Source organism: Plecotus auritus (assembly GCF_963455305.1).
Source record: "Plecotus auritus genome assembly, chromosome: 3".
Taxonomy (NCBI): domain Eukaryota; kingdom Metazoa; phylum Chordata; class Mammalia; order Chiroptera; family Vespertilionidae; genus Plecotus; species Plecotus auritus.
The window spans coordinates 16575184-16601575 of NC_137772.1; the positions used below are offsets into that span (position 1 = coordinate 16575184).

Sequence of the window (26392 nt, forward strand, 5' to 3'; positions counted from 1 at the left end):
GGGGCGTTTGAGCATCTTCTTTGAAATGCGCTGCAGGTTCCGAGCTGTCAGCAGAGGAGCTGGAGACACTTGTTTTACTGATTGTGTTATTTTCATCTCATCTGCTATTAGCCTCTTCCATCTACTTCTCCGTCCTTGGAATTCAGGGCCAGCAAACATGAATCTGTAGTGTGGTGTGAAATTTTACCTCGTTGAGATAGTTTGAGTAGTTTATTTTATTTTTTAATTCTCACCCGAGGACAACATTTTCATTGATTTTTTTTTTTTTTTTTTTTTTTTAGAGAAATGGGGGAGGAGGGTAGAGAGAAACAATGATCAGTTACCTCCCTCACACACCTTGACCAGGCTGAGGATTGAAACTTCAACCTAGGCATATGCCCTACCAGAAATCAAACCCACAACCTTTTGGTACATGAGACGATGCTCCCACCAACTGAGCTACACTGGCCAGGGCTTTGAGTAGTTGCCTTTAAAAGCAGATGTTAATATCATTTCAGAAACTCAGTTGAAGTTTTGCTTTAATAAAATATTAAGCCTTAGCAGGTTTGGCTCAGTGGATAGAGCCTCGGCCTGCGGACTGAAGGGTCCCAGATTTGATTCCGGTCAAGGGCACATGCCCGGGTTGCGGGCTCCATCCCCAGTAGGGGGCGTGCAGGAGGCAGCTGATAATGATTCTCTCTCATCATTGATGTTTCTATCTCTCCTCCCTTTTTCTCTGAAATCAATAAAAACATATTTTTAAAAATAAAATATTAAATATTTAATTTGACATTTTTACTTTAAATAAAACGTTTTTAAATTTACTTTAAATAAAGTAATTCTTACATGATTTTCCTTTCCTGCCATCACCCCCCAACACAGACAGACACACACACACACACACACACACACACACAGATGTTACAAGTCCTCCCATGTCCACACTAGTGTTCTGTTTAAAGATTTATTATAAACATTTGCAGATGTTATAGCTCCTTTGGTCAACAATTTGGTAGGAGCTGATCTCTTAACATAGTCTACGTAGGGCAGGAGACTTTTGGCTTAAAATGTTCTTGAGAGTGATGATTGTGTCTTAAGCATAAAGTTTGGTAACAACTAAAAGTGATAATCATGGAACTACTCATTTTTTTGGATTTGGAGTGTTAACCGATGTCCTTATACTCACTGGTAAGGGGTTCATGTATTTGTTTCCTTGGACAGATTGGCTGTTGTCCCAGTCTTGCAAGCTTTGCTGTCTAATCTAGCCTTGATGATAAAGCCAAGATTATGGGAGTCACATTCAGTGTAGTCTTGAAGACAGTAATACAGATTGTCACCTGTGGTTAGAATTCCGCTTATGAATGGTCTTTGTCTCTTGAGTTTCTGGAAAATATTCCATATTTCTGTTTTCCTTTGGAGTTGACTCCTGTAAACACTCCAAAGAATTACGTAAATAAGGTGATCATCATCTAATGACCGATAGATATCCATGCCCTACCTGGTTTGGTTCTGTGGATAGAGTGTCAGCCTGTGAACTGAAGGGTCCCAGGTTCGATTCCTGGTCAAGGCACATGCCCGGGTTGCAGGCTCGATCCCCAGTGTGGGGCATGCAAGAGATAGCCAATCAATGATTCTCTCTCATCACTGATGTTTTAGTCTCTCTCCCTTTCCCTTCCTCTCTGAAATCAATAAAGATATTTTTAAAAAAATATTCAGCCCTGGCCAGTTTGGCTCAGTGGATAGAGTGTCAGCCTGTGGACCAAAGGGTCCTGGGTTTGATTCTGCTTAAGAGCATGTACTACGGTTGCAGGCTCCTCCCTGGCCTGGGCCCTGGTCAGGGTGTGTGCAGGAGGCAACCAATCGATGTGTTTCTCTCACGTGGATATTTCTGTCTTTCCCTCTCCCACCACTCTCTCTAAAAATCAGTGGGAAAATATCCTTGGATGAGGATTTTAAAATCCTATATAATAAAAGCCTAATATGCAAATCGACCGAACAGCAGAACGACCAGTTGCTATGACACACACTGACCACCAGGGGCAGACGCTCAATGCAGGAGCTGCCCCCAGCCCCCAGGCCGGCCAAGGAGGGTGCCAGCAGGGGACCCCTGATCGCCCCACATATCGGCCCTGATCGCTGGCCAGGCCTAGGGACCCTACCCATGCCTGAATTTCATGCACCGGGCCTCTAGTAATAATAAAATTAATTAAAAAAAAAAAATAATGGATATTCATACCATCATCTTTAGTCTGCACTTTGTTGTGAAATAGCCCTTGACATGCCTAAGCTACATAAAGCAGCCTGCTGTATTGTAGGTTTGCACTTTGCTACTTTTTTGGTTTATTAAGAGGGTAGCGAGTGATTTTTTTCAAGTAATTGCACTAATTCCATTTAGTAATTGCACTTTTCTTTAAGAATTGGAACGATCTTTATTTGTCCGGCCTTGGAAAGTTGTTTCTTCTTTCCTCACTCTTCTCTTGTACTTGTCCCTGCTTTCTTTTTGATCAAGAGGCCCAGAAGCCCGCCTGCTCTGCTTTTATCAGGGTGCTTGAAGCTCCCTGCAGCAAAGCTCTTGAACCTTTGCTGGCCCACCCGAGCTCCCTCCACCCTCAGAGCAGGGTACAAGTTGCTCAGCAGATAAGACTGACACATTCCTGTGGAGCTGAGCCCTGTGAGGGCCCCGGGGTGGGAACGACCAACTTCTGGACAGATGGTGCAATACCATTGTTCGCCCGCTCATTTGAGGAATCATACTTAAGATAGTAGCTGCTCCCATATATTATCACGATTGGCATTTATTTTGGAAAGGAACGAAGCCCTCGCCAGTTTGCTCCGTGGATAGAACCTCAGCCCACGGACTGAAGGGTCCTGATTCAATTCTGGTCAAGGGCATGTATCTCGGCTGCAGGCTCAATCCCGGGCCCTAGTCAGGGCACATGTGGAAGGCAAACAATTGCCGTGTCTCTCTCACATCGATGTTCTTCTCTCTCCCTATCTCTCTCCCTCTCTTCCACTTTCTCTCTAAAAAAAAAAAAAAAAATCAATGGAAAAATGTCCTCGGGTGAGGACTAACAACAACAAAAAAGGGATGAAGCAGATACTGGTTTTGCCCAGCAGGTGTGGCTCAGCGTTTGAACGTTGGCCTATGAACCAGGAGGTCACAGTGCTGTTCTCGGTCAGGGCATACCCGGGTTGCGGGCTCTGTCCTCTTCTCCCTTCCTCTTTCTCTAAAATCAATAAAAATATATTAAAAAAAAAAAAAAAAGATAAAGTGAAGCTCAATAATCATATGTATACCTTAGGGTTGTTGTGAGGACAATACATATTAGGTACAGGCATAGTGCCCAACTCAGAGCAAGCCCCAACTGGTCTAGCTGGAACTGTTACCTCTAAGTGGGTAAGGTCCCACCAGTGGGCATTCTTTGGAGGTCCTAGGGGCAGTGAATCCCCCACAAACACAGGGAATAACTTCTGGGCTTCCAAATCGAGAGGCCGTTAGTTCAGCACTACCAACAGAAAAAGATAATATTGACCTTTATAAAACTCGCCTCCTGGGTCTTTTTTATTTGACTCAAATGTAACATTTGTGAAGTCAGCCTCTCTGACACCCCCATAGGCCTCCATGCCCAGTAAACCTGGTTATAAACACTGTTCAACCAGTAAAGCCCAAATGAAGTCAGGTGGATATTTGGTTACAGGTGTGATTAATGAAACCCAGGCCTAAGACAGACTGTAACCAGTCCAGACTCTTTTTAAGTCTTGATAACATTTGAAAACTAAAAAACACACTGTGGGTTCAAGTCCTCTGAGTACTGATGTCACTCAGAGAGGGACCTTACGTGCACTAGTTTGAAAATCTGAGGACTTCTTCTCGGCTGCTTATTTTCTTGCCCTTCCTGTCAACCAAGAGAATTTCCCTGAACATAGGTGCTCTGGGTTATCTTTGTTTATTCTCTAAACAGCCTACCACATAACCTGTGAAATCAAAGGCAGTCTTATCAGCAGGCAAAAGCACTATCTCTTCTCCTGTGTGTCAGAACTGTTAGACACGTTGCAAGAGCAGGACTAGAAACTGAAGCCAGAAGAGGCCTCATGGTCCGTTTGAATTTGTGAGTTCAGTGCTGGTACCCTATGAAAACGGAAGAATTGCAGTTGGAGCAAAACTGGAAGACTTGCCCTGACCGGTTTGGCTCAGTGGATAGAGCGTCGGCCTGCGGACTGAAGGGTCCCAGGTTCGATTCCGGTCAAGGGCATGTACCTTAGTTGCGGGCACATCCCCAGTAGGGGGTGTGCAGGAGGCAGCTGATCGATGTTTCTCTCTCATCGATGTTTCTAACTCTCTATCCCTCTCCCTTCCTCTCTGTAAAAAAATCAATAAAATATATTTTAAAAAAAACAAAAAACTGGAAGACTGATGGTGCAAAACTGCAGAAGGTTCATTCGAGGAAGACTAAGTGATGATCGCCTGGAAGACGCTAGAAAGAATTGGGGCCTGATGGGTTTTGCATATCATTTATTCCTGTGTGTGCAAAGGGTTTCTTTCTGCAGCTATTTCATAATTTGTCAGTGAGGTGTTTTTTTCTCTATTTCATTTCCAATGAGACTAAGTTATATCCCTAAGTTTAACATTACTGTTTGGCAGGGGTAAAAGAAATATTCAGCTACAATATGACTCCTGTTCAGAAGCAGAATCTGATCCAAGCACTTAAAAAAATGAATTGTTCCATGATTATCACTTTCAGTCGTTACCAAACTTTATACTTACGAGAGAATCATCATCACTCTCAAGAACATTTTAAGTCTACAAGCGCTGGACTCCGTAAGATTTTGATCCTTGAAGCTTCAGTATAGGAATTTTTAAATAATCATTTGCACTATTGCTGTAACTATACCAAACATTCTACTATACTACAACAGGAAGTGGTAAAAAGAATAGGGCATTAAAGAGGGCTTGGATTTCCTTTTGGTATAAGAACTCGCTAGTTTTTAAACAGGTTGCCTGAGATGGTTATTGGTTGGAGATGGTTTTATTTTTGTACGTGAGTTTTTACTTGAGATACAACATAGTGTTTACCAACAGCTCTGCTTGGTTTCTTGTTGCTGTGCCTGTTTCTATGAAAGGAGACGTCACAGGCATTTACTGGGTGGAGCTGCCCCACGGCTCAGGCGAGGGGTCACTGAGTTGTTTGTTCCATGAAGAGTAAGAAAGCACCTGACAGCACCTTCCATGGCAGTGTGCCATTTCACTCTACTAGGATAATAGTAAAATTAAATGAAAAAACTTAAGAAATATAGAGAAATTGTGAAGCTACTCACTTTTTAAAGAACTTCCTAATACTCTTCTAAATTATAAATATTAATGGATTCAAAGAATCTCATTAAACATGTCAATTGTTTGGGGGAAAAAAAATGTATCCACCCAACAGTGGTGTCGTATCTTTGCTAACATTATTTCTTTGCTCTGTAGGCGTCTAAATACTTTAAACAAATGTGCGGTGATGAAACTGGAAATCAGTCCTCATCGGAAAAGAGTGAGTATCTAAATTGTATAATAGGACAGGAGGAAGGGGGCAGACCGGAAACTCGATTATGTGTTTTGTAATTGGTTTTTGTGTATGAAGTCTTCCTCGTTCTCCAAAACATGGACATTTTTAATGTTATAAACCAGTCAAGTGTACCAAAGACTGTAGCTTTATATAATTTAGACCACTAGCTGCAGGCAGCCAATAAATTGTGTTTTTCCTGCTGTATTTTTAAATTGAGATGTAATTTATGTATAACACTATATTAATTTAAGGCACACAGTATAATAATTGGATATTTGTATGTATTACAAAGTGATTCCCCACAATAAGTCTAGTTAAACATCGATCACCACACATAGTTGCTGTTTTTTTTCTTGTGATGAGAACTTTAAGATCTACTCTCTTAGCAACTTTCAAATCTGCAATATGATATTGTTTCCTAGAGTCACTGTGCTATACATTACATCCCCAGGACTTATCTATACTAATAAAAGGGTAATTTGCTAATTAGACCAGGTCGACTGGCCATCTCCATCTGACTTCCTTCCGGACAAAGCCATGGTGGTAGGGGCCAAGGCAGAGGCAGTTAGGGGCGATCAGGCCGACAGGGGAGGGCCATTGGGGGCGAGATGAGGCCGGCAGGGGAGGGCAGTTGGGAGTGAGATCAGGCTGGCAGGGGAAGGCAGTTAGAGGCGATCAGGCAGGCATAGGCAGTTAGGGATAATCAGGCTGGCAGGGGAGGGCAGTTGGGGGCAACCAGGCCAGCAGGGGAGGGCAGTTGGGGGCAACCAGGCCAGCAGGGGAGGGCAGTTGGGGGCAACCAGGCCTGCAGAGGAGGGCACTTGGGGGTGAGATCAGGCCGGCAGGGGAGAGCAGTTAGGGGTGATCAGGCAGGCAGGCAGAGGCAGTTAGGGGCGATCAGGCACACAGGCAGGTGAGCTGCTAGGAGCCAGCAGTCCCAGATTGCCAGAGAGATGTCCGACTGCCAGTTTAGGCCCGATCCCTGCCTAAACCGGCAGTCAGACATCGCCCAAGGGGTCCCCGATTGGAGAGGGTGCAGGCTGGGCTGAGGGAATTTCGTGCACTGGGCCTCTAGTTCATTTATAACTGGAAATTTGTACTTTTTAACCCCCTTCACCCATTTCATCCAACCCCCTGCCTCTGGCAGCCACCAGTCTCTTCTCTGTATCTCTGAGTTTTCCTATTGTTTTTGATCTGAAAAAATCATCTATTCTGCCTCATTAACTCAGTGCCTACACCATATTAAAGGGATGGGGCTGAAGGCATCTGGTAAACTGCATTGCTCCCTACAGGAATTACAGCCAGCTCCCATATATAACAATATGTTTCGAAGCTGCAGAGATTTGAGTGAAGGCCGGGTTGTGGGATAGTAAAGAATGTTAAGAGTGTTGGAGGGAGGAAAGGAATCGGGAGAGAAGGGAGGGCAGGAAATCCCACACATTCTGGTCAAATGGTGGCACATAACTGAGTCAGATGGTATTTTCTTCTAGGTCTGAAATGTGAGGCCCTTTTATGAGATCTTAGGAGAAGAAGTGGGCGTAGTACTGGGAGTGAGTGTCACAAATTAGAGTAAACAGGAATAAGTTTGGTCAAAGAACATACTTCTGACTATTCGCATTTTAATGATCCTGGAGGCCCTGACCTGCACCAAGTTGCCTTCCTAGGGGAGCTAAACCTTTTAAACAAATGGACTGGAACCTCGGTACCCACTGAGCCGTGGAGAAGAGCCAGCAAGTCCACATTTAATGCTCTTGACTCATTGTCCTGTGAAACGGGGGTCACGTGGAATTTGCCACACCGGTGGGAAAGACAGGCACCACACTGAATCAGGCGTGCCTTTTGACATTTCTCCTGAAAGGCTCAGATGCAGCAGCTTGCGTTACAGCACAACCCCGAGTCCCCATGAGTCCAGCATAATCAGCAAAGATGTTACTTAGCGTTTGTGAGTGTTACATATTGTCAGGCCTGGGTATTTGGGAAGCCTGTTAAATTGCCCGGAGCGGGTCTGAGGTTGAAACTTCACAGGACACTTTTGGCTTTAGCTCTAGCCCCGCTGTCTGGCGGGGGAGGGAATGGAAAAGAACAGGTTAAGAGTGAAACGGATTGGACTGAAGCGGAAATGCAATGGCTTCCCTTGCCTGGTGTCTCTGTTAGTCTGTTAGGAGAGCTTGTGGCCTTGTAGGGTGGCTGCAGACTTCAGTCACCCCTCTTCTTACTGTTGAAAACTACCGTTTTACTTGCAAAAGGGAATAGAAACACACACTATCAACACACAGCAGCACTGAAGGCGGAGCAGAGGGAGTCCTTCCCGCTGCTGACTCCAGCTCGAAATACTTCGCATGCCTGGGATTTCCACAGACCTCAGAAGGTTCCTGTGAGCAGTTAAAGAATAGCCGATAGCCCCCGTTTCCATAAAATGACTTATTTCTCTTTTTTTTTTAATGTATTTTTACTGATTTCAGAGAGGAAGGGAAAGGGAGAGAAACAGAAGCATCAATGATGAGAGAGAATCATTGATCAGCTGCCTCCTGCACGCCCCACACTGGGGATAGAGCCCGCAATCCGCGCACGTGCCCTGTCCAGGAATCGAACCATGACCTCCTGGTTCAAAGGCCAATGCTTAACCACTGAGCCATGCCAGCTGGGCAAATGACTCTTATTTCATTTCAAGCACTTGGTCAGGCTTTTTCCTGTGACATTCTTTATATACATAGTTGTTATTTTTAAAAAATAATAATATATCAGGGAAGGGGGGGGGCAGTGTCAACCCTGTTATAAGCAGCCTCCCGGACCCTTGGCCCTCAGCACATGTCCTGCTCCCTGCGGTGTGCCCGTCCCAGGGACCAATGGCTTCATTCTGTCTTTTCAGAGTGAGGATTCGGACGAGGATGAGCCTTGTGCCATCAGTGGCAAGTGGACTTTCCAGAGGGACAGCAAGAGGTGGTCCCGGCTGGAAGAGTTTGATGTCTTTTCTCCAAAGCAGGACACGGTCCCGGGGTCCCCAGAGGATCCCCACCTGAAGGGCGCCCCGAGCCACGAGAGCATGCTGACGGACTTCAGCGAGCGCCAGGAGGTGGCTTCTGTCCGCAGCCTCAGCAGCACCAGCAGCCTCCCCGCCCATGTGCCCCACGGCGGGGACACGGCCACACCCCGGACTAACTCGGTCCTCAGCGTCTGCTCCTCCGCCAGCCACTTCGTAGGCAATAATGACGACTCTTTCTGCAGCCTGCCCTCCCCCAAGGAGCTGTCCAGCTTCAGCGTCAGCATGAAGGGCCACGAGAAGACGGCCAAGTCCAAGACACGCAGCCTGCTGAGGCGCATGGAGAGCTTGAAGCTCAAGGGCTCCCAGCACGGCAAGCACAAGGCGCCCTCCAAGCTGGGGCTGATCATCAGCGGGCCCGTGCTGCAGGAGGGCATGGACGAGGACAAGCTCAAGCAGCTGAACTGCGTGGAGATCTCCGCCCTCAACGGCAACCACATCAACGTCCCCCTGGTACGAAAGAGGAGCGTCTCCAACTCCACGCAGACCAGCAGCAGCAGCAGCCAGTCCGAGACCAGCAGCGCCGTCAGCACGCCCAGCCCCGTCACCCGGACCCGGAGCCTCAGCACCTGCAACAAGCGGGTGGGCATGTACCTGGAGGGCTTCGACCCCTTCAGCCAGTCCACATTCAACAACGTGGTGGAACAGAACTTCAGGAACCGCGAGAGGTACCCCGAGGACACGGTGTTCTACATCCCAGAAGATCACAAGCCTGGCACTTTCCCCAAGGCCCTCTCCAACGGCAATTTCTCTCCCTCGGGGAACAGCAGCTCCGTGAACTGGAGGACGGGAAGCTTCCACGGCCCGGGCCACATCAGCCTGAGGAGGGAGAACAGCAGCGACAGCCCCAAGGAGCTGAAGAGACGCAATTCCTCCAGTTCCATGGGCAGCCGCCTGAGCATCTACGACAACGTGCCGGGCTCCATCCTCTACTCCAGCTCGGGGGACCTGGCGGACCTGGAGAACGAGGACATCTTCCCCGAGCTGGACGACATCCTCTACCACGTGAATGGGATGCAGAGGATAGTCAACCAGTGGTCGGAGAAGTTCTCGGACGAGGGAGACTCGGACTCAGCCCTGGACTCCGTCTCTCCGTGCCCGTCCTCTCCCAAACAGATACACCTGGATGTGGACAACGACCGAGCCACGCCCAGCGACCTGGACAGCACAGGCAACTCGCTGAACGAACCTGAAGAGCCCTCTGACATCCCGGAGAGGAGGGATTCTGGGGTTGGAGCCTCCCTGACAAGGTCCAACAGGTAAGAGCTTTTGTTCCCTCTCTGGATTGGGGGTGGGGAGTCAGAGAGGGACTGCTTCTGCTTGTTGTGTAGGGGAGATAGGGTCACTGAAGCCTGGCATTCGTAGCCATGGATGTGCCGAAGAAAGAGGCAGACCGGGAAATGCTGACATCCCCAAAAGAATGAATATTGTCTAATGGGTGTGGACTTGCAGTCGGGGAAAAAGTACAGGTTCTGTGGATGGAGGGCGGTGGTGGTTGTGCAACCACCCCTGTGAATGTATTGAACGCCCCTGAGCCGTACACTTCAAAGTGGTGAGGATGGTAGGTTTTATGCTGTTTTCGAAGTTGAGTCCTCTCAGTTCCCTAGACACGAAGCCAGTCCTGCTGCTGACCGGTGCCTGCCTCTGCAAGCGCCTTGGACTCCCTGACTCCCTGCTCTTCTCCCGCAGGCACCGGCTGAGGTGGCACAGTTTCCAGAGCTCTCACCGGCCCAGCTTAAACTCGGTGTCACTGCAGATTAACTGCCAGTCTGTGGCCCAGATGAACCTGCTGCAGAAGTACTCGCTCCTGAAGCTGACGGCCCTGCTGGAGAAATACACGCCTTCGAACAAGCATGGTTTCAGCTGGTAAGAGTTTAAACTGCTCCGTGAGCCCTGACTGAAGATGTTTTCGCTCAGGTCCTCAGACTGTCCTGACACTGAGTATATGACAGTCCTATCGCTTTAATATCTTTAGCTAACCATCCCAACGCAGTCACTCTCTGCCTTGCTGCAGCCCCATTTGATGCTACATGAGCTGTAGGGACTTGCCGGAAGGGTTGGTTGGTTGAGTTTTCCGCTCTCCCAGTGACAAATTGCCAATGGATGGGGCGAGAATGCATCTCTCCTCCACTGAATTGTGCAGAGGTAGGAGTAACGCATCGTAGGTAAATATATGTGCAGTATCTGATTTTGGAAAGAAGGAAGGAAAAATGTAATTTAAAATTATTTTTATTGATTTCAGAGAGGAAGGGGAAAGGAAAAAGATAGAAACATCAGTGATGAGAGAGAATCATTGATCGGCTGCCTCTTGCCCACCCCCAAGTGGGGATCGAGCCTGCAACCTGGGCATGTGCCCTGCCTGGGAATTGAACTGTGACCTCCTGTTCATGGGTCAACGCTCAACCACTGACCCACACAGGCCCAGCGGAAAAATGTAGTTTAGATGATGCTGTGAGACTGACGTTAAAATGCTTGATGTACACTTCTTGGCTTTAATACCCTATTGTATGCTCCTGGTAAGCATTTTTGATGTGACTGTTGACAGCATCACTCAAAAATCTGCCTGTGCTAAAGATTTTCTATCTTTTCCAACAAATACTCTTACATGGTGATGAATCTAAAATATTACAGAGTAAAATTTATGTGAACAAAAAATTTAACACATGGACTATCCATAATTACGTGTGAAGATATTGCCCCTCAGGTATATAACTGTTGGGCTGGATGGGTCATGGATATGACCTAATACCTACATCTTAACTTTTTTACTCTCCGTGCAAAACAGAGACATGTCCCTAGATTGACATCCCAGCGCATTCCACGGTGTCATCTGGGTATGCGTAAGTGTTCTCACTCACCTGCGTGTTTGTTACCCAATTGCACAACCACTGTTTTTGCTACAAACGAGGAGCGGCCCGTTTCATGGGGCGTGCTGTAGCGAGGCGGAGTTGCCCGTGAGTCAGCAGAGCAGCGGAACCGGCTCCCCTCTCGGGACTCGTAGTGAGTGTAACTTCAGCATCAAAGCCCCTCCTGTTCAAAGGCTGTTATTATGTGAGCCTTGCTAAATACAGGAGTTGTTTGTTCTGAATGACAGAAATAAGTATTGACCGGTTTATCCCCACATGCTTCAGATTCTCAGCGGAGATCGTAATGTGTTCTCTGCACATTCCGCTGCCAGGCTTCGGTCCCCCGACAAAGCCAGTATTATGCACACTCCTAGCCGTGATACCGTATACTTAACGGTATGGAAATACAAATTTGGCCCTGCGTCTCGGCTCTACCTCTCCTGCAGCTATAAACAGTGCCGTGTTGTGGCTGTTGGTAAGCACCCAGAAGTCAAGGCCGCACGTCTCCTGCCGTGTTCCTCTGGGCGGAGAGTCCTATTTCCCCGCTGGCTATTTAAAACTGCATATTTCACATTCTCGCTTCTGAGTTGTCCACCCCCTTCCCACCAAACCCTCAAGAATCTGAAAGTCCATAATGCTTCTTGAGTTCTGGTCAGTTTTTCCAGTGAGTCAAGACCAAATGTAAAAGCCTCGCATTGTGGGATCCCCGGAGCAGGGAGAAATTCGACACAAAATTCTTTTCCTGTTAGTCCTGGCCCTTTCGTGTCTCGTTCACAGAGGTCGTTTGTAGAGCTTGACAGCGTTAAAGGCATGACATTGGTTTCCTGCTGTTGCAGATACTGCGGGGCGGACCTGCTTTCAGGACTCCAGGGAGCGGGCACCAGGCTACAAAACCCTCCTTGTTCTTTCCCATCTTCCTTAGGCCCTGGAAGATGTTATGGCCTCCAGCTCAGCAGCTGGAGAGTGGTTTTGATGTCAGGTCATTAGCGTGGCCCCATTGTTGAGCTCTGGAGTTGGTGTCCCTGTGTTTGACCAGCATCATGTATTTGCTGTTTCTGTCATCCAGCCTTACCTGATCCTTTTTTTTTCCTTTCTTTTTATTTTATTTTATTGACTTCAGAGACGAAGAAAGAGGGGGAGAGAGAGAGATAGAAACATCAATGATGAGAGAGAATCATTGATCGGCTGCCTCTTGCCCACCCCCAAGTGGGGATTGAGCCTGCAACCTGGGCATGTGCCCTGCCTGAGAGTCGAACCGTGACCTCCTGGTTCATGGGTCAGCCACTGGGCTGACCCTTTTTACCCTAAACACTTTGGTTCTCATGAAGAACTTAGAAATTGTTCTTGTCCATGTTCACAACAAAGGGGAACTTGTTTTTCAAACTCTGTCATGAGGCACCTAAGGAGGGTCTGGCAGGGTGTCTTCTGCCTCTGTTTCTTCCCATGCCACCATTTGCTAAGGAAGCCCATCAGTTCCCTTAAGGAAGTCAGCATGCCCCTGGCCAGGTAGCTCAGTTGGTTAGAGCATCATCCCAATATACCAAGATTACGGGTTCGATCCCCAGTCAGGGCACATACAAGAATCAGCCAATGAATGCATAAATAAGTGGAACAATAAATCGGTGTTTTTCTCTCCCTCCCTCCCTCTCTCTAAAAAAAAAAAAAATCAATTAAAAAAAATAATATAGCCAAAACCGGTTTGGCTCAGTGGATAGAGCGTCGGCCTGCGGACTGAAAGGTCCCAGGTTCGATTCCGGTCAAGGGCACGTAACTTGGTTGCGGGCACATCCCCAGTAGGAGGTGTGCAGGAGGCAGCTAATCGATGTTTCTCTCTCATCGATGTTTCTAACTCTCTATCCCTCTTCCTTCCTCTCTGTAAAAAAATCAATAAAAATATATATTTAAAAAAATAATAATAATAATAATATAGACCCGATTCTCTGAGTTCACAGTGGAAGGAGAATCCCCAGCTGAGGAAGGGTGACTGGCCTCACAGCCCGCACTCCTGGGAGACCTCTCACAGCACCTCCAGTGGAACTGTCTGGGATGGCGGAAATGTTCTAAATTTGCACAGTCCAGTAGGGTCGTTGCTGGCCACAAACGGCTAGTGAGTGCTTGAAATGTGGCTAGTACCACTGAGGACCTGATTTTCTAATTTTATTTCATTTACGTTTAAATAGCCACCTTCATGACACCGCTCTAGGGCCCACAGGGTTTACCTGCGGAGATGGACTAGAGTAGGCAGACAAGTAAACATCTCACCTCCCCACCAATGTTCTTTAAATAGGGCTGTGCCCAAGTTCATGAAAAGGATCAAGGTTCCAGACTACAAGGACCGGAATGTGTTTGGCGTCCCTCTGACCGTCAACGTGCAGCGCTCGGGTCAGCCCCTGCCCCAGAGCATTCAGCAGGCCATGCGCTACCTCCGCAACCATTGTTTGGATCAGGTGAGAGCCGCTGCAGGTCCCACGTGACCGTGGGAGATCGGGTGCATGCTTCTCTTTCGAGTTCTGTAGTGAAGATGTAGCTTCCATCTCAACCCTTAATGGTTTTCTTCCAACAGGTTGGGCTCTTCAGAAAATCGGGTGTTAAATCCCGGATCCAGGCCCTGCGCCAGATGAATGAAAGTGCCATCGATTGTGTCAACTACGAGGGGCAGTCTGCTTATGACGTGGCCGACATGTTGAAGCAGTATTTTCGAGATCTTCCGGAGCCACTAATGACAAACAAACTCTCGGAAACCTTCCTACAGATCTACCAATGTAAGTTGTTCTTGGATCTTAACCCTGTTGGAGGTGGGAAGAAATGGGACCAACTGAAACTTCTAGCTTCCTTTTTTTAAAAAAGAGAAACCGTAAGTCCAGATTTTTATATGCATTCTCTGAATTTTAAAAAAATATTTTTTTGATTTTCTTATTTTTTAGAGAGAGAGGAGAGGAAGAGAGAGAAACTTCAATGATGAGAGAGAATCGTTGACCGGCTGCCTCCTGCACATGCCCCCATAGGGGATCGAGCCCGCAACCCGGGCATGTGCCCTGACCCAGAATCGAACCGGTGGCCTCTTGGTTCCTGGTTCGATGCTCAGCCGCTGAGCTGCACCAGCCGGGCACCTCTGGCTTCCTTTGATGTCATTCTTTTGGACCCACCTGATGGCCTCTTGGAAACACACGTCATCCATTTCTCCTTTGCCTCCTCGTTTGTGGATCGGGTTCTGTATACCCATGGAATGCAAAAATAAGTTTCCCTTGTCATCATTCTCTCGTTACTGGAGCAATTGTACATTTTTACCTTCTGATCCCGGAGCTCAGTCTTTCATTCGTTTCTAGAACAGGGTTACCTAAGAAGCTTAAAAGGGCAGGTACCAAGGTCTCTCTCTCTCCACCTTCTGTATGGAAATTTCAGTTGCTTCACATCCCTCCAGCAGGACCTGTTGTGTTTAAAATTTCACAGGTGTCTGTGTTTTATCTTGATGTTCAATGAATAAATAATCCTTTTCTGCTCTTCTTCTCGGCTTCTGCCAGAAATACTTGGGAAAACAATGCCCGTGCCCCTCGCACTTTTAAGTAGAGCTTAAAGCAAACAGTTATCTACATGAATGACGAAGCTCGGGGTCACAGCTTCCACAGCCCTGTGTTTCTCCCGGCTGTGTCGGAGTACGGCCCTGTCATTTGAAAGCAGCTCCCCGTAGTGTTCACATCGTCTGGAGCTGGCGCATTGGACTCTATTTCATGAGAAATGGAGCTGGTCTGGATTATTTCATTATTTGTTTCATCCTTTCAGATTTTATGAAAACACAGGTCACATTTTCCCCACCAAGGTATTTGTTATGCATTGTAACCATGGAGCTGTTTAATCAGTTTGTCCTATGGCGCTGCGTTTGAGTGACTTGGTTTTTCCACCACATGCCTTTTTAAAAGAAAGATTTGCCTGGAAAAGGAGCCCTGAAGGTTGGGCCCAGCATTTTCTACGTGTGTATTAGTTTATGGGCCTCGTTCTCCAGCGTGTGTTTTTATAAGAGCCTCTCGGTAGACTTTCTAAAGCTTATAGAAATCGCTGGTCAAATATGTCTGTCGTTTAGATGGACTGAATATTTGAGCAGCTTCCTTTTTCCACTTCAGGAATGAGCAGCTCAGTTCCAAGTGTGAAAGTCCCCGGAGATACGGAACATTTTATAGGAAAGACGAAGAAACCTCCGTTCTTACCCTCTGACACATACCTTAGATAAGATGTTTTATTGACACTGAACCAAAGCATAAGCGCATATTATTTTCAGAAATTGAGAATGATAAATTAGGGGTCTCTAAGAAGTACTTGGAAAGAAAAGGCGTTCTATAAACGGAACAAACAGGCCTCGTGGGGAGCTGAACCCGGAGGTGGGCTTAGGAGTCTGTTGGCATTGTGGGTGTTTAAAACGTCTTACCTCCTCCACCGGCAGGAAATACTTGAGGGGAGTGACGCTGGTGCAGCCCTAATTTCTTCCATATTAACCTCGAGTACACTCTCTGCGAGTGCTTGTTCAGGGCTGGCTGAGGTCTTTGATGCTGGTGTGTTTGCTTTGGGACATTTCCTTGCGATGTACATGGAAAGTCGCTGAGCTGATGGGGAAAATGCTGGTGTTGTGCAGATGTGCCCAAGGACCAGCGCCTCCAGGCGATCAAGGCCGCCATTATGCTGCTGCCCGACGAGAACCGGGAGGTGCTGCAGACGCTCCTGTACTTCCTGAGCGACGTCACGGCCGCTGTGAAGGAGAACCAGATGACGCCCACCAACCTGGCCGTGTGCCTAGCGCCTTCGCTCTTCCACCTCAACACCCTGAAGAGAGAGAATTCTTCCCCCAGGTAGGGTCCGGGGCGGGGCACGTGCATCATGCTTTCCTTCGGGGGCTGTCCCCATGTTCTCATGGATTCATTTCTAAGTCAAGCAAATAGGAGACGGATCTTCTTCCTTCACAGCCCACGTGACCCTCCTGTCTTCCTAGCCCTGGGTGTGTGACTGCCTGGACACTCTAGTTAGATGTGGGGGAGAGTAGGTTCATGCTTCAGCATGGGAGTATGGGAGTGTTCGCCCAGTGTCCCCCCAGAGCCCTCTGTGATGTTGCCATCATACTCTGCCAGCAGAGTCACAGATGTACTGACCTAAACATCTGGGGGGGGTGCGCGGGGGGTGAGCCCTGCCTTGGCACCCACGGGGCCAGAGGAGCCCAGCTCCTGGCCTGGGCCAGCAACTGAGAGGAAGTAGCCAGAGCTAAGAGAACTGAGCATAAGGTGGAGCCTGCAAGTTAAGGTCCAGCCCATGATTTGCAGAGTCTCTCCTTCAATGCCTGCAAGGTGGGAGGGGAGTGGCTGTAGAAGCAGCAGGCGAATCTGGGAAGTAACGAAGGCTGATATTTGCTCAGCCCTTAACTCCGTCCCAGTCACGAGACTGCACCCTTGACATTCATAAAATTCTCACTTAACCCTCAGAACAATCGCAGGAGGTGAGGATGATAACGTCGGTATCCGTTTTCCAGGAGAGGAAAGTGGGGCTGCAGGGAGGCCAGCTGAGGAAGTAGCTGGCCCATGCCTGAAACGGAGAAGTGCAGAGCCAGTTGGAGCATCTGACTTCTGAGAATATTTCTCATAAAGGCCTCACGGGGGGTGGGGGGGCGGGGGACAGTCACTAACTGGCCTTTCCCACGCCAGGTCCATCACGCTGATCCCGTTCCTTCAGCTCTGGGGGACTGCTACAGACATTTCTGAGCTAGAAGCCAGGGGCCTTGTGGTAGCTGAAGTAGTTTGGCTTCTGGAAGCCAGGCAGTGCTTAAAGATCCTTGAATTACTTCTGACTGTTGATAAGTGTTTCAGCTTTTTTTTTTTAATCTTTGTTGTTGAAAGTATTACATATGTCCCCGTTTTTCCTCCCATTGACCCCCCACACACCAGCCCACACCCAATCCCCCAAGTGTTCCAGCTTTAATAGGATAGAGAACAGAGATGAGCAGCAGAGAGAGATCAGATAAGATGAAAGCAAAACCTTTAGGAAACAATGGATTTCCCCTCACCTTTGGGAGGGGCCCTGTTTATCTAGACTGGGAAGAATAGGGACACTTTACCCCAGTTCCCGGCACCTCCCACCCACACCCTTCTTAGCTGCCTCTCTCCCTCCCCAGCACACATCCATAGACCTACAAGCTCCACTATGTAAATAGGAACCTACTTAATGTGTTGGCTTTAAAGAGCCTAGATATCATTGAAAACAGTCTCTTTCATGTTTCTTTTTGTGTGTTGTTGATAAAACTGAAAAATTCTAGTGACCAAAGTAAAGCTCTCTTGGGCGGGGTGGGTGGGAAGAGAGATTAACCAAAGAACTTCTATGCATATATGCATAACCCATGGGCACAGATAATAGGTCTGGGGTGGGGGTGGGGAGGAAGGAGGCAGGTGTCAGCCAGAAGGGGTCAATGGGGGAAAAAGAGGACTTCTGTAATACTTTGAACAATAAAGATAAATTTTAAAAAACAATAAAGCTCTCTTGAACCCTTTAATGGCAGGTAGGCTCCAGTGAGCTGTTTATTTCCTCACCTTACACATTGATTTAAAAATATGTAAGTATTTGAATCTTTCCCCTCCTATTTCTTCTGCCTAGGGTCATGCAAAGAAAACAGAGTTTGGGCAAACCAGATCAGAAAGATTTGAATGAAAACCTTGCTGCCACTCAAGGGCTGGCCCATATGATTGCTGAGTGCAAGAAGCTTTTCCAGGTAAGGATTTGGGGGATGTTGTTGTTTGTTAAGGATAACGTGGGTAGGGACGAAATTGTAGGTGCAATACTTGGTCGCATCTTACCAAGAGATCTCTTCCCCAGCTGGAGAGTATATAGAGAACCCAACAGTGTCTTATTATATATATTATTACGTAAGCTAAGTATAGTTAGTATGCTTAATGAAATGCCTACCTCCATACTCCTTATAAAAGCAAATTACGTGCAGTAAATACTGTATCTGAGACACGTGCCTTCATCAGCGTAAGGCCTATTTTAGTCACTTACCTGCTACATGACTTCTCAGATACCTTACACTAAAATAAGGTATCCATAGCCTCGTGATAGCGTGTGAGGTGGACAGGGACATCCTCCAGCTGTTGGGAACGGGGATTGGACTGCCTGCACCATCTTGGGGACCCAGCCTTGTTTCTGCCCTGTCACTTCACTGCTGGACAACTAGAGTGTGCGCAGGCGGACCAACCTCCTTTTTTTTTTTTTTTTTAATATGTTTTTATTAATTTCAGAGAGGAGAGGGGGAGAGAGATAGAAACATCATTGATGAGAGAGAATCAATTATTGGCTGCCTCCTGCACGCCCCCTACTGGGGATCAAGCCCACAACCTGGGCACGTGCCCTTGACCGGAATCGAACCCGGGACCCCTCAGTCCACAGGCTGGGGCTCTATCCACTGAGCCAGACCGGCTGGGGCACCTCCCAACCTCCTTTTGGTCTCGTGTTCCTCACAGGTTCCTGAGGAAATGAGCCGATGTCGCAATTCCTACACTGAGCAAGAACTGAAGCCTCTCACTCTCGAAGCGTTGGGACGCCTCTGCACTGATGAGTCCGCTGACTACCAGCACTTCCTGCAGGACTGCGTGGACAGCCTGTTTAAAGAGGTCAAAGAGAAGTTCAAAGGCTGGGTCAGCTGCTCCACGTCTGAGCAGGCCGAGCTGTCCTATAAGAAGGTAGGTCACCCCTCTGTCGTCAGCCAGTTGAGTTCCAGGGGTCAGGGCTTGGGTTCCTTAGAGACGAACCCTGTTACCCACACAGCTCTGCGTGGGGATCTGGCACCCATCCCCTCTCCTGCAGAGCTGGGCGGCCAGGTGATTCAGATCCCCAGGTAAGAGCGGAAGCCAGCCCAGCGAGGAATACTTATCAGAGGAATCGAACAGCTAATGCAGTCCTGCTTCCACGGCATCACACCAGAGTGCCCTGGAGTGTTTGACTAGTGGTGTTGGGCTTAGGCCTTGTAGAACCGGCTTGGATTTTTCCATAGTTTGATCAGAATCCCCTTGCACGCTCCACTCTACTCTTGGCCTTTTGAAGAGCGGAGAGCTGTCAGGGGAGAAGCTGACTCGTTGGGACTGCACGCCTGTGAGGGCGGGCACATGTTGGGTGGCTTAGCAGGGTAGGCCCACCACAGGTATTTGTTGACACTGTCTCCACCACCTTTAAAGAAATAAACCAGGAGGGCAGTCCGGATGGCCATGCAGACTTGGGGTGCAAATAAAAGATCCTGCTTCATTGCATTAACCCTGATATGGGTTCTAGGGGAACATGGGACAGTTTGAACCTGAGGTGACCCCAGCGGATCTGTTCACTTCTGGCCAAACTCTCAGGGATGGCAGCTGTTAAAGCCATAGATGATCATTAGCCTCCAAACGGATGACCGTGTACCGAGCTAGCAAGTTGCCTTCCCAGTCTGGGTGTGTGTGAATTGTCTTAGCCCTGAAAGGTGCGTCCTCTCTTCAGGTGAGTGAAGGACCCCCTCTGAGGCTTTGGAGGTCGACCATCGAAGTCCCTGCGATGCCCGAGGAAATCTTGAAGCGCCTTCTTAAAGAGCAGCACCTCTGGGATGTAGACCTGTTAGATTCAAAAGTGATCGAGATCCTGGACAGTCAGACTGAAATTTACCAGTATGTTCAGAACAGTATGGCACCCCATCCTGCTCGGGACTACGTCGTTTTGAGGTAAGAGCTTCTGAATTGATCTTTTATTTTTAATGTTTTTTAATTGATTTCAGAGAGAGGAAAGGAGAGCGAGAGAGAGATAGAAACATCAATGATAAGGGAGAATCACCGATTGGCTGCCTCCTACACACACCCTACTGAGGATGGAGCATGCAACCCGGGCGTTGTGCCCTGACCAGGAATTGAACCGTGGCCTCCTACTTCATGGGTCGATGCTCAACCACTGAGCCACACCGGCAGGGCCCAAATTGATGATTGGGGTCAGTATGAGCCTGTGGGTCGCTGAATAAGATGGTAAAATTACTCCCAATAGAATGTATGCCTCCATAAAATTGTTGAGCCTTTGCAAATATGAAAAATAGATCTACTTTTATTCCAGTAGTGTGTTCATCCCTGAAATGGTTTGGACCCTTGGGCTGGAGCTCAGAAAGAGAGGCACACTCCATGGGATGTGCTTGGTGGCAGATGCTTCCCCCTTTTAGGGTGGCTGTTCTTGTTGGAAGTAGCTGACGGATGCAGAAGCCAGGAAATAACACCCGGGTTCTCAGGGGGTTGCAGTGGAGGCTGATTTATATCTGATTCGTAATTCTCTGGAGACACGATTGAAAGAGGAATTCCAAGAATCTTTGAGGAACTGTCACATCATTAGTCCAGAACTGTTCCAACAGAGCAGCATTCATTCGGATGCTTTCGCTCTCAGGCAGCTGTGAAATGTTACAATGGTTTCCGGTCACACTTCAGATTGGTTCTCTTTGAAAGCGCTGACTGTGTGAGCAGGTCCACCTCCTGGAGACGTGGCTCTGGACAGAGCTCTCGTTCAGGAGTCCTCGCACACTGGTTCAGGATGCTGTTCACGCGGGACGGGATCACACAGCACGGCCACCGAGCCTGTCCTTCAGTGTCTCTGAGAGTGAGGCCCCATTTGGCTTCCAGGAAGTTTTATTTTTTCCTCTGGTTTTGTCTCGACAGGACATGGAGGACTAACTTACCCAAGGGGGCATGTGCCCTTTTACTCACATCCGTGGATCACGACCGGGCACCTGTGGTGGGGGTGAGGGTCAATGTGCTCCTGTCCCGGTATCTGATCGAACCCTGCGGGTCAGGGAAATCCAAACTCACCTACATGTGCAGAGCTGACTTAAGGTATGTTCTGGTTCTGGTTTTTTGGACATGGCGAGGGTCACGGAGAAGACTGAGACGTTTTGCCTGGTGCAGAGAATGGCTTAAATGAGTACATGTTGCATCTTGGTTACTCCAGGAAGAGTGGTGCTTAAGTAACACGTTCGTGTTCCTTGGCCTTTGGGTACCACGGCCTACTTTCGCTCCTTTAGAAAATAGGGCGCTAAAGTAATGTGGATATGGTGCTTCTGCCATGAATTTAAAGCCACAGGAAATGTGAGTTTGAACAAGCAAGCAGGGCTTTCTCATTTTATAGTCAAAGATGTCTGAATCATGTGACATGCCCTTTTCGTAATTAACCAGGCCTATATATTCTTTGCTATAGATCAGTGTGTATCAGTATCAGAAAAGTAGTGCAATGCAGCATTACAGACAAAAAATGAAGCTCTGCAAACTCCGTCCACAGTGGCTCTCAGGTTATGTAAAGTCTCGTTGGAAATCTTTACGTCTCAGCACTTCTCCAGGCACGCGTGTGCCCTGTTTTTGTTAACACGCCGCAGCTTTCCCTAAATAGTTTTACTCAATCTGTAGTTTCTTGGGAAACTTACAGTTCCAAGTGTGTGATGGAGAGGCCAGGAGATTGCCCTGGCACAAGAAGAGCAACCTGTACTTACACATGTTGCTGAGCAGGAAATGGAAGTATATTTGCAACTCCCCTCGGCTACTCAGGGCTTTGCAGCTGGAATCATTGGTCTGCTTTTCCTCTGTTCCAGGGGCCACATGCCAGAGTGGTACACAAAATCTTTCGGACATTTGTGTGCAGCCGAAGTTGTAAAGATCCGAGACTCTTTCTGTCATCAGAACGCTGAAAGCAAAGACACCAAGTCCAGGTGATCACCGAGGCAGCGCCACTGTTCACCTCCCCACCTTCCGGGCGTTGGTTCCCAGGGCCCTTGCCAGTCCTTGGAAGCACGGGTTCTGCGTCTCATCCGGAAACAAAACTGCAAGTTGGAGCATAGGAATCGACTGTAGTGATTTGATACATTTTCAAAGCTGCTTCCTGTTGGTTTAAGGTCTGTGTTACAGATCTTGACTGGAATATATAAGACTGCAAAAAAAAATGTATTCTTATGCGAATTGCTTCTGAGAAGCAAAACTATAAATACATTACAGAAGATAATGAAGATACTTCATTCTCTTGTGATCTTGGTGTATGTGTACCTATGTCATTTTGTTTGCAGCGTGGTGAGGGGCTGGTGTATCCACTGGAATAGTTGGTACTCTTTGACAGGTTTTCTCACTGAGATGAGCGAAGAAAGGTTTGCACAGAGAGAGACGTGTGTGTATGTTTGTTTGTTGCTGGTTGAATGGCACAGATGTGTAAGTTGGGACGCAGTGTCTGGCACACTGAGATGCCTCCAGGAAGGATATTGATGCATCAGGTTCAGTTTAACCTGGAATATCTGACTACCCATGGATCCATCCAGAAATTTAAAAGGGGACTCTTTCATTTTGAGGGGTCAGACAGCCTACCCTTGTCCTTTTTTTTTTTTTTTCTTGAGTTATTAAACAGACTCCTCCATCAACTTCTTCTTTACCTGAAAAGTGATTGTAGTGAATTTACTCGCATCTCCCGTTTCAAACACAGTTTCTCTCTAGACGTGATTGCAAAAGTTGTTTGTAGGTTGTTATTAACAGCATTTTTGAAAGCTGAACAGGTTTATTAATTTCATTTGCCCTTAACAGCAAATAGGATTTCTGGCTTTTTTTCTTTTTCTTGTTTTTTGTTTAGTTTTTTTTTTTTTTTTTGCTTTGCTTTTTTCTACACTTTCTTTTCCTTTATAATGATGTCCTTGGAATATATTTTCATGGTAATGGCAAACAGGTATCACAGGAAAAAGCAAGATACCAGCACAGTTTTGGAAGGGTGGTCTTTATACAGGTTTTACTGTAATGGGAAAGGTCGGCTTCAGAGACAGTATTAGTGAATTTATTGAGTATGGGTCAAAGTGAATAATGTATGAATGAGAGTTGCAAGAAGGATTTTTATTTTGTTATAACGTAATTTAGTTACCATTGTCAGTGTTATTTCCAAGGTTCTTTGAAGAATTGGTGGGGACAGATTAGAGTGTTAAAATTTGAGTATTTTGGATATCAGTGTTTTTCATGAAGATATACTTGTATATTCAATTTTAATGGCTTTCAGATTTGTAAGATTGTATGTTGTATATACCATTCTATTAAGACACATGTACACATGTCCACTGTGCTTTCAAACATAGATTAAGCATGATAAAGATTATTATTTAAAATATACTTGTATTTATACCTCAGATATTCTTTTGGGTTTTGTACCTCAAGGCTTTTTTGTTTTCCTAATGTAAATACACTTACATGAATACAGTCTAAGAGAAAAAGTAAATAAAAGAAGAGGTTTATAATGTGCTCTGCATCTGTACAGAATATAATCGGTAAGTGCACTATTAAATGTTTAAGGGAAAAGTCTGGCCTGCTCTCCTCTGCAATGCATCTTCCTCCCTCCCACCCAGAACACCACAGACTGCAAGGCATATCATTCTAGCACCAACCACAGCGAAAGCACGGAGTTGCTGAAGGAAAAATCGGACTGCACATCATCCCAAGGCCAAACTGCCGCTGAGCCCCGCGCCAGCACCCAGGGAGCCCCGGTGAAGGCTCGGGAAGCCTGGGGATGCTCTCCGAGGTCGTTGGGAAACGACGCTGAGAAAGTTACAAGAACAAGCGCAACAGCTACCGAAAGATGCTCCTAAGCAAAGCCAAGGTCACCGGTTCATCCCACCAAAGGTCTCGCTCCCCCGGTTTGGCTCTCCCGTTGGAAGGATTTCTCCCACATGTGACCAGAGGAGATTTCAAAGGATGTGAACATGAGCAAGAACTCTGTCACCGAGAGTGATATCGCCACAACGTACTAACTGTGACGAATGGCCGAGATTGTGAGGTCTCCGAGGGCAGCGCTCTCCTGCACGTCTCTGTACTCCCCTGCAGCGGCTTCAGTGTTTGTACTTGTAGGCACCTAATAAATTGATTATTTGCTAAATGGGATTGATTGAATTCTCTTGTTATTTGAAAAGGAAGAGAGCCAAGGACGTCTTAAGCCCCCACTTTGGTTCATCACTGCCCATTTTGAGATTAAAAAGACTGGACATTGTTAAACCACATGGGATCTTAAAAGTTTAAACTAGCAAATATGCATAGATAACCGTATAGAGATGCTATGCATACTGATTCTTTACATTTGAGTTTCTTTGAGATGGAATTTTTAACCTGTCGCATTTCCCAGATACGATGTCATATTGATCTTAGAAGAGGTTTGACAAATACTCACTTTGGGCATAGAAAAGGGGGAAAACCCAACTTCATTGTAAGTTTTGAAAAGACACACCCAGACTGAAGGCTTTTTAAATTGGCCTCTGCCTTCAGACCTGGTGTCCAGGGGGCTATGTAAAATCAGAGTATCTTAGGCCTGAAATAACTAATACTTCAGTTGTTTGAACAGTTCTGAAGTGGAGTTTCTAATGGGCTTCATGAGGTTACAGGACGAGGCAGGAATCTCATGGGCACCCGGGTAGATTTACATGGTGTTGATGGCACCGCCAATTTACTCAGCAAAGCAGTTAGTCAACACCTACTATCTGCCTGACACTCTGCTCAACGCTGAAGAAACAGCTGTGTGCAAGACTGACGTGGCCCTGCCTTCTCAGAGTTAAAATCTTCCCTCACAGGTACTAAAATAAAAAGTAATAATGCCACCTAATGACATTAGGACAGGTTTCTATGTGCTGGGAGGGGTAGCTAAGATCTTAACAAAACTCAAGGTAATTGTTAAAGTATCCTGCCTACCAATTTGTAGGTGAAATTACTTGGAATATTTCCAGAAAATGAAGCCTCGCAGGTACCCACGAAGCAAGGGCCGTCTCTTCAGTCTAAGGAGAGGATGTGGCTTAGAGAAATGGTGACAATTAAGGGACCCGGAGCTGCCCTGGCCAGTGTGGCTCCATTAGAGCTTTGCCCCTTCCACCAAAAAAGGTGGCGGTGCGGTTCCCGGTCAGGGCACGTACCCAGGTTGTGGGTTTGATCCCTGGTTGGCTCACATGCAGGAGGCAACCAATCAACGTCAATGTTTCTCTTCCCGTCTCTAAAATTAATAAAGTGAATTTTTTAAAAAAATGACACCCAGAGCTGGAAGGAGGAGCTGAGATTCCAGCCCAGGTCTGCTGCCTTAGACCATTTCCTGTTTACTGATCTTCTCCTGATTGGGAAGCAAATATCTCATAGTAAAAGCCCAATCCAGCCCTAGCTGGTTTGGTTCAGTGGATAGAGCGTAAGCCTGTGGACCAAAGGGTCCCAGGTTCGATTCTAGTCAAGGGCACATGTCTGGGTTGCGGGCTCAATCCGCAGCAGGGGGCGTGCAAGAGGCAGCCAATTAGTGATTCTCTCATCATTGATGTTTCTATGTCTCCCTTCCTCTCTGAAATAAAAATATATAAAAAGAATTCTAGGGAAATGAAGATCCACAGCAAAATAACACATTAGTTAAAAAATCTCAAAGTAATTAAATCATTTGTCATCCCATTGCCGAGAGGCTGAAGGAGAAATTAAGGCAAGATAAATATGAGGCCAAAGTTTTGTTTCTGGTCAATGGTTGAAAGAACTCGGAGTTCTGTTTGCAAACGGAGTATATGGTTTCAAGTACATGAAGACTCCACTGAGGCCTCCCTGTGACACATAGGACATGACTCTCCCCTTTGCAGCACAGAGCAATCAGCTGTGGTGTGACTGCAGCCAGGTCCACCCAACCTTGCGATCTCACATTGCTCCACGGCATCCAGGGGAACGTTTAAAGTCATGCGTGTCTTGATGACCAGGACACGTGCTGAGAAATGTGTCCTTAGGCGACTTTGAGGTGCAAATGTCATAGCGCCCCTTACACAAACTGGATGCTATAGTCCACTGTAACTATACTGCTATACAGGCCGTGCAGTAGGTGTGTTTCCACCAGCGTCTCCACAAACACATGACAGACTGTGCGCCCTGACAGTTGGCTTTTGTGTCTGTGTGTGATGCAGGCTTTGATTTCAAAAGCATCCGCTTCAAGGAAGGCTACCTGGAATG

The 26392-nt window shown here is 47.1% G+C and overlaps 1 protein-coding gene across 5 annotated transcripts in view; it reads left to right on the forward strand.

Annotated features, from left to right (window-relative positions):
• DLC1 (DLC1 Rho GTPase activating protein) overlaps positions 1 to 24320 on the forward strand; it is a 460437-nt gene extending 436117 nt beyond the window's left edge. For all 5 annotated transcript variants that reach the window (XM_080661952.1, XM_080661951.1, XM_080661954.1 and 2 more), the window contains 11 exons: positions 5447 to 5510; positions 8395 to 9824; positions 10255 to 10431; positions 13699 to 13858; positions 13975 to 14173; positions 16036 to 16249; positions 18036 to 18150; positions 18899 to 19117; positions 19905 to 20122; positions 21092 to 21265; positions 22015 to 24320. In XM_080661952.1, coding sequence (XP_080518078.1) covers positions 5447 to 5510; positions 8395 to 9824; positions 10255 to 10431; positions 13699 to 13858; positions 13975 to 14173; positions 16036 to 16249; positions 18036 to 18150; positions 18899 to 19117; positions 19905 to 20122; positions 21092 to 21265; positions 22015 to 22135 — 3091 coding nt within the window. In that variant the 3' untranslated portion in view covers positions 22136 to 24320. The remainder of the gene's footprint in view (positions 1 to 5446; positions 5511 to 8394; positions 9825 to 10254; positions 10432 to 13698; positions 13859 to 13974; positions 14174 to 16035; positions 16250 to 18035; positions 18151 to 18898; positions 19118 to 19904; positions 20123 to 21091; positions 21266 to 22014) is intronic.
• Positions 24321 to 26392: the final 2072 nt, after the last annotated feature.